Below are 7,565 nucleotides of genomic sequence, written 5' to 3'. Positions count from 1 at the left end.
CACGCCCAGAGAGGTAATACCGGTATACACATACACGCCCAGAGAGGTAATACCGGTATACAAATACACGCCCAGAGAGGTAATACCGGTATACACATACACGCCCAGAGAGGTAATACCGGTATACACATACACGCCCAGAGAGGTAATACCGATATACACATACACGCCCAGAGAGGTAATACCCGGTATACACATACACGCCCAGAGAGGTAATACCGGTATACACATACACGCCCAGAGAGGTAATACCGGTATACACATACACGCCCAGAGAGGTAATACCGGTATACACATACACGCCCAGAGAGGTAATACCGGTATACACATACACGCCCAGAGAGGTAATACCGGTATACACATACACGCCCAGAGAGGTAATACCGGTATACACATACACGCCCAGAGAGGTAATACCGGTATACACATACACGCCCAGAGAGGTAATACCGGTATACACATACACGCCCAGAGAGGTAATACCGGTATACACATACACGCCCAGAGAGGTAATACCGGTATACAAATACACGCCCAGAGAGGTAATACCGGTATACACATACACGCCCAGAGAGGTAATACCGGTATACACATACACGCCCAGAGAGGTAATACCGATATACACATACACGCCCAGAGAGGTAATACCCGGTATACACATACACGCCCAGAGAGGTAATACCGGTATACACATACACGCCCAGAGAGGTATTACCGGTATACACATACACGCCCAGAGAGGTAATACCGGTATACACATACACGCCCAGAGAGGTAATACCGGTGTATACATACACGCCCAGAGAGGTAATACCGGTATACACATACACGCCCAGAGAGGTAACACCGGTATACACATACACGCCCAGAGCGGTAACACCGGTATACACATACACGCCCAGAGAGGTAATACCGGTATACACATACACGCCCAGAGAGGTAATACCGGTATACACATACAGGCCCAGAGAGGTAATACCGGTATACACATACACGCCCAGAGAGGTAATACCGGTATACACATACACGCCCAGAGAGGTAATACCGGTATACACATACACGCCCAGAGAGGTAATACCGGTATACACATACACGCCCAGAGAGGTAATACCGGTATACACATACACGCCCAGAGAAGTAATACCGGTATACACATACACGCCCAGAGTGGTAATACCGGTATACACATACACGCCCAGAGAGGTAATACCGGTATACACATACACGCCCAGAGAGGTAATACCGGTATGCACATACACGCCCAGAGAAGTAATACCGGTATACACATACACGCCCAGAGAGGTAATACCGGTATACACATACACGCCCAGAGAGGTAATACCGGTATACACATACACGCCCAGAGAGGTAATACCGGTATACACATACACGCCCAGAGAGGTAATACCGGTATACACATACACGCCCAGAGAGGTAATACCGGTATACACATACACGCCCAGAGAGGTAATACCGGTATACACATACACGCCCAGAGAAGTAATACCGGTATACACATACACGCCCAGAGTGGTAATACCGGTATACACATACACGCCCAGAGAGGTAATACCGGTATACACATACACGCCCAGAGAGGTAATACCGGTATACACATACACGCCCAGAGAGGTAATACCGGTATACACATACACGCCCAGAGAGGTAATACCGGTATACACATACACGCCCAGAGAGGTAATACCGGTATACACATACACGCCCAGAGAGGTAATACCGGTATACACATACACGCCCAGAGTGGTAATACCGGTATACACATACACACCCAGAGAGGTAATACCGGTATACACAGACACGCCCAGAGAGGTAATACCGGTATACACATACACGCCCAGAGAGGTAATACCGGTATACACATACACGCCCAGAGAGGTAATACCGGTATACACATACACGCCCAGAGAGGTAATACCGGTATACACATACACGCCCAGAGAGGTAATACCGGTATACACATACACGCCCAGAGAGGTAATACCGGTATACACATACACGCCCAGAGAGGTAATACCGGTATACACATACACGCCCAGAGAGGTAATAACGGTATACACATACACACCCAGAGAGGTAATACCGGTATACACATACACGCCCAGAGAGGTAATACCGGTATACACATACACGCCCAGAGAGGTAATACCGGTATACACATACACGCCCAGAGAGGTAATACCGGTATACACATACACACCCAGAGTGGTAATACCGGTATACACAGACACGCCCAGAGAGGTAATACCGGTATATACATACACACCCAGAGGGGTAATACCGGTATACACATACACGCCCAGAGAGGTAATACCGGTATACATACACACCCAGAGGGGTAATACCGGTATACACATACACGCCCAGAGAGGTAATACCGGTATACACATACACGCCCAGAGAGGTAATACCGGTATACACATACACGCCCAGAGAGGTAATACCGGTATACACATACACACTCAGAGAGGTAATACCGGTATACACATACACGCCCAGAGAGGTAATACCGGTATACACATACACGCCCAGAGAGTTAATACTGGTATACACATACACGCCCTGAGAGGTAACACCGGTATACACATACACGCCCAGAGAGGTAACACCGGTATACACATACACGCCCAGAGAGGTAACACCGGTATACACATACACGCCCAGAGAGGTAATACCGGTATACACATACACGCCCAGAGAGGTAATACCGGTATACACATACACGCCCAGAGAGGTAATACCGGTATGCACATACACGCCCAGAGAGGTAATACTGGTACAGTATACACATACACACCCAGAGAGGTAATACCGGTATACACATACACGCCCAGAGAGGTAATACCGGTATACACATACATGTCCAATATTACCTCTCATTTTTTACTGGACTGTGTCCAAATACAGGAGAATCAGGTTCAATACTGGACACCTGGCAACCCTATAATAATTAATATTTGTATTAGATATTTATCTTGTATTTTGACTAGAAACTTTTATTTTAGATTAAATATATTTATATATAGTGATATTTTATATTTTAATAGATTTAATGTTTGTTTTTACATTTAGTTTTAATGAAGAATGTGGGAAATATAAAATATGCAATAATAAAATCTCCTATAGGGCTATTAAACCATCAATACATATATAAAAAGCAATGCTACCATCACACTTCAATATCTTGGTGTATTAATGTTTATAGAACACTATATAATATTAGCAGGCAGGCACTGCGCGTTTCTTACTCTTTTGACCCTCGGCGGCTCCTGTCTCAGGTTTAAGGCCCCGGATGCGGAAGTGAAGGTCCTTTCCTCTCGCAGCGCGCAGGAGCACAGGGTGAGTACCGGCCGGGGACAATCCGGTGACATCCTCGGTGTGACCCCATTGGGCCGTTCCTGGACCGGTGCTGGGGTTTAGATGGGGGTTCCCCACTCCGGGAGGGGACGGTATTGAGGGGAGCAGATGATTGCGCCGGGGCTAACTGTGTATGTCTCTCTCCCGCAGATCCCAGGAAGACACGCTGCGCCATGGTAAGAAGCTAGGCCTGGGAGAGGCTGGGGAGAATAGGCGAGCTCGGGGAGGAGAGGCCTTGGGCTCTCTACCACTGTGCCCACGGTGCCTATCAATATAGCGCGGGTGGTGCCCCCTGGCAAGAAGTGTAGTATATAAGCCACCCCCAGCTGGCAGGGAAAGGGCCACTTATCATAACGTGGAGCAGTTTTATACTTTTTTTGCCTGTGGGTGTCAGTGATAATAACATGGGGGGCAGGTAAATCCCGACGGAAGAAGCTGTGGGATGGAAGGCGTAGGCTGTGCTTATAGTGCCGGCGACAGCGATGCGACGTCGCGTCAAAACAAATGCATTGCCGCCGGCGCGTGCGCTTATAGTGCCGGTGACGTCAGGCTGCGGTCGCTGGAAAAATCAAATTGAGATGACTTCCAGCGATCACAACCAAGCCGTCGCTCCGTCACCTCACGCTTACTATAAGCGCATGCGTCGGCGGCAATGCATTTGTTTTGCTGCGCCGGCACTAGAAGCGCAGCCTAACACAAACTGACCTGTTAATGGGGAATAATTGGGTCATTCTGGAAGGGGGAAGGGGTAATGAAGTAAATGTGGAATTGTTGCGGGTCAGTTACTTATAGATGTGTTAATTAGTTACGCTGTTGGGTTGCATGTAACTGTCATATTTGGCCCCCCTATTCCTTTTTAATTGGTGAGTTGATGATTATTGCTGAGGGGCCCCATGATATGCAGTGGTCTAATGAAAAAAAGACAAAAGCAAAAACAAAAAAATCAAATAAAGGCCAACCCCCTATAATGCGACCCAACAATAAATGGTACTCCTGCTCGCCAATGTGTTGCACTCTGTACTTATTTCACGTGTTCAATATATATATCTCTTCTCCAGCCTCGTAAAATCGAAGAGATTAAGGACTTCCTGCTTACAGCCAGGAGAAAAGATGCAAAATGTAAGTGACGCCCCAGTAACGCGATCGCCATTGGCGCTGCGTAGTGTAACGGCGTCTTGACGCGGCAATCTGCCGTTTGTTTCATTTGGCGCGATCAATGCCCAACTCAAGTTCTCAAGGATCCCACAACGTATTGGGAATTAAGGATATCCCTGCTTCAGCACAGGGGACTGTCACAATGACCGCCACCTGTGATGTGCCCTTGGTATCTTTAATACCTGGCCTGTTGTGGGTTCTTGACGACTGAAGTTGGAACCATTGCCTTACAAGCTCATGGGGGCTGGTCCTGCAGAGCTCAACACTGGTGCATTTTCCAGGGACCCCCAAAAGGGTACTTGCCCAGGAGATTCAAAACAAATACATTGCCGCCGCCGCGTGCGCTTATAGTAAGCGCGTCGCGATCGCTGGAAGTCATCTCAATTGAATTTTTCCAGCGACTGCAGCCTGACGTCGCCATCACTGCGTAGCCTAATATGGCCCCCAGGCAAAACTATATATATATGGCTGCTGGGCTTCCCAGTAGAAAACTTATATAATCGGCCTGTGAGGTTGCACATTTATTTCTATTGATGACCCAGACGGCCATGTCTGTATTTTTACTGTTATTTATTTGCTAAAAATTACAATACCCAAAAAGGTTATCTTGCTGGCAGCCCAGGGTATGGGGTATTCCTGTTTGCGTGACCCCGCTGGGTAATTTTTTTTTTTTAATGGAATGGCCTATAGAAGATGGATCTGTTTGCTTTAGTAAAGGTACATGTTTCTCATGGTGTGTATCGATTGCCATCCGCTCATGACGAAACACTTGACAGTAACAAGTTACTACAGTGAAGACACAAACTTACAAATAAACTTAAATATATTACAGCCCCTTCTATCTGCTTTGGTTTTACCAAGAACCGTTTCGGCTTTTGTTTTGAGTGTGACAGTGACGTGCTGTCACTTCTCATACACGACGAGTCACAATCCATTGCATGTTACTCATTCAACCATACAGAGTGCAGTAAACGCTTTCCGTGGCTTCTAAGGCCGAGGATATAGTAGGCGAGCACGTGGCATCTTGTGCACCCTTCCCAGAGGCGATCCGTGGCCTATGGTGTGGGGGACCCGTGCCCGTGACATCACGTCCTCATTGGCTGAACCGCTCGTGTGACATGGCCGTCGCGCCACTAAATCAAATAATTTTGTCTGGCCAGGGATCGCGGTCGTGCAGCGCGCGCTCTATGGCCTGCCTCATAGAGGCGCGGTGGCGGGGAGTATGGACGCGACCTAAGTGTTGTACAAGTTTAATCACTTCATTTCATATATAGTCACTTTATTTCGTGTAGCACTTTTCTCCCAATGGGACACAGATTTACAAAATGTAGGGTTCTCACAATTGCAGTATAGCAACACCACAGATACAGCTGCTTGGCTAACTTTACATCCAAGATCTTTTCTTTCATCCATGATGTTAGAGAATTTGCATCTTCTAGTTTGTTTTACGTTGCCCTCCTGTACCCCCGCCCCTAGCTGTCAAGATCAAGAAGAACAAGGACAATGTGAAGTTCAAGGTGCGGTGCAGCCGGTACCTGTACACACTGGTCATCACAGACAAGGAGAAGGCAGAGAAGCTGAAACAGTCCCTTCCCCCCGGTGAGTCTGTCTGAGACCTTCCTTAGGCTGTGGTTATAGCCAAAGTGGCTGACCGCAGTGCGCAGCACGGCTCAAAATCAAATGGCAACAATACAATTGAAGTGCGCATACCAAGCGTGACGCGCGCGCAGACAGGAACTGCAGGGCGGCAGACCGGAGAACAGACCTGGGGTTTTGTTTTCTTTGGGCGACGGACGCGTCACGTGAGCGGTTCAGCCAATGAGGGCGAACCACTCCTCACTGTCGCCTCCTGCCTGCAGTGCACATGTCATAGCTTTGACGTCGCCAGTTCGCGCGCACACCCAGCCGGAGCGGGTATAATCGAAGCCTTGCGCTGCAGGACTATGCTTGGCAATGGGGGGTCTTGTTATAATGCACTTTGCACAATTGTCTGTATAAGACTCGCATGATAAATATAACTGTGGTCACACAAAGTTGCAGCATCTTCTGGTGGTGCACTGTTCTATGGGCTGCTGGAGAGACCCAGCAGCCATTTTGTGCTCCCGGGCAAGTATTTGTGCCCGGTGGGGAACTCTGGAAGCAGGGAGGTCCCCGGGGTTTGCAGGACCACAGGTCAACCCAGGTTTCCAGACAGTGGACTGAGGCTTTTTTTAAATTTATTTCCAATAAATAATAGAACTGGCGTTGCGGGCCGCTGATGAGGCTGGATGCAGTTACTGGGCAGGGGGAAACATGACTCATAAATGGTGAAATAGAAAAAATATCTAATAAAGCAACATTGAACTGGAGTCTGCCAAGCGGGGACTGGAAGGGGTTAAACATCTTTCAAGAGTGTCATGGGTAGGGCATGCCTGGTGTAGGTATGGTCTCCCACTTCAGAGGTCAGCCAGTAAACCTGCTATCATTGAAGAGAACACTCTGTAGCTTGTCATTTTCTTACCGCCTCTTTTTCCCTCCTCCAGGTCTGGCTGTGAAAGAGCTGAAGTGACCCGCGTCCTCTCCTGTTGTACAATAAACATTTCCCAAATGTACACAATTGTTGTTCCCTTGTGTTTAAATGTTGCGTTATTAGGGCCCTTCTGTGCCTCGTTGCATGCCAGTTTATACACACACTACTGTGTGTGTGTGTGTGTGTGTGTGTGTGTGTGTGTGGTGGGGGGGGGGGTATTCTGTAAACCTGACCTGTTGGTGGTCCTGGGAGCCTGGCGTCGCACATCCCTCCATTAATACATTATCCTGGCCTAGTTAAAGGCTTTGCCATAATTACCCGTGTAAACGTCTCTGCCCGGATACGCACACGCGCGTTTCTGTTCTGCGGTGATGGAGTTGGACACCGCTGTAGGCGACGGCCTGGTCATCCTGCGCTCGCGAAAATCTAATAAGATTATAAAACCGCACGTCGATTTCAAACGGATTACCCACTAAAGAGAACTTTTATTTGTAATTTTTTTTTAATGAGGTTATAAGTCTGCAAA

General features: G+C 48.0%; 1 protein-coding gene across 1 annotated transcript; it reads left to right on the top strand.

Annotated features, from left to right (window-relative positions):
* Positions 1-3,263: 3,263 nt before the first annotated feature.
* RPL38 (ribosomal protein L38) lies at positions 3,264-7,126 on the top strand. The gene is made up of 5 exons (XM_075580077.1): positions 3,264-3,357; positions 3,526-3,551; positions 4,434-4,494; positions 6,007-6,129; positions 7,053-7,126. Exons 2-5 carry the CDS (start codon positions 3,549-3,551, stop codon positions 7,076-7,078), a joined length of 213 nt encoding a protein of 70 aa, XP_075436192.1. The 5' UTR covers positions 3,264-3,357; positions 3,526-3,548; the 3' UTR covers positions 7,079-7,126.
* Positions 7,127-7,565: the final 439 nt, after the last annotated feature.

Source organism: Ascaphus truei, chromosome 22 (genome assembly GCF_040206685.1).
Source record: "Ascaphus truei isolate aAscTru1 chromosome 22, aAscTru1.hap1, whole genome shotgun sequence".
NCBI lineage: Eukaryota > Metazoa > Chordata > Amphibia > Anura > Ascaphidae > Ascaphus > Ascaphus truei.
Note: the sequence above shows the minus strand (reverse complement) of the source record. Positions and strands in the feature narration are given on the sequence as shown.

Excerpts from the sequence above, each read along its gene's own strand:
- RPL38 (XM_075580077.1), top strand. Across the intron at positions 4,495-6,006 it reads CAGGAGAAAAGATGCAAAAT|CTGTCAAGATCAAGAAGAAC; the intron begins GTAAGTGACGCC and ends CCCCGCCCCTAG. Across the intron at positions 6,130-7,052 it reads GAAACAGTCCCTTCCCCCCG|GTCTGGCTGTGAAAGAGCTG; the intron begins GTGAGTCTGTCT and ends TCCCTCCTCCAG.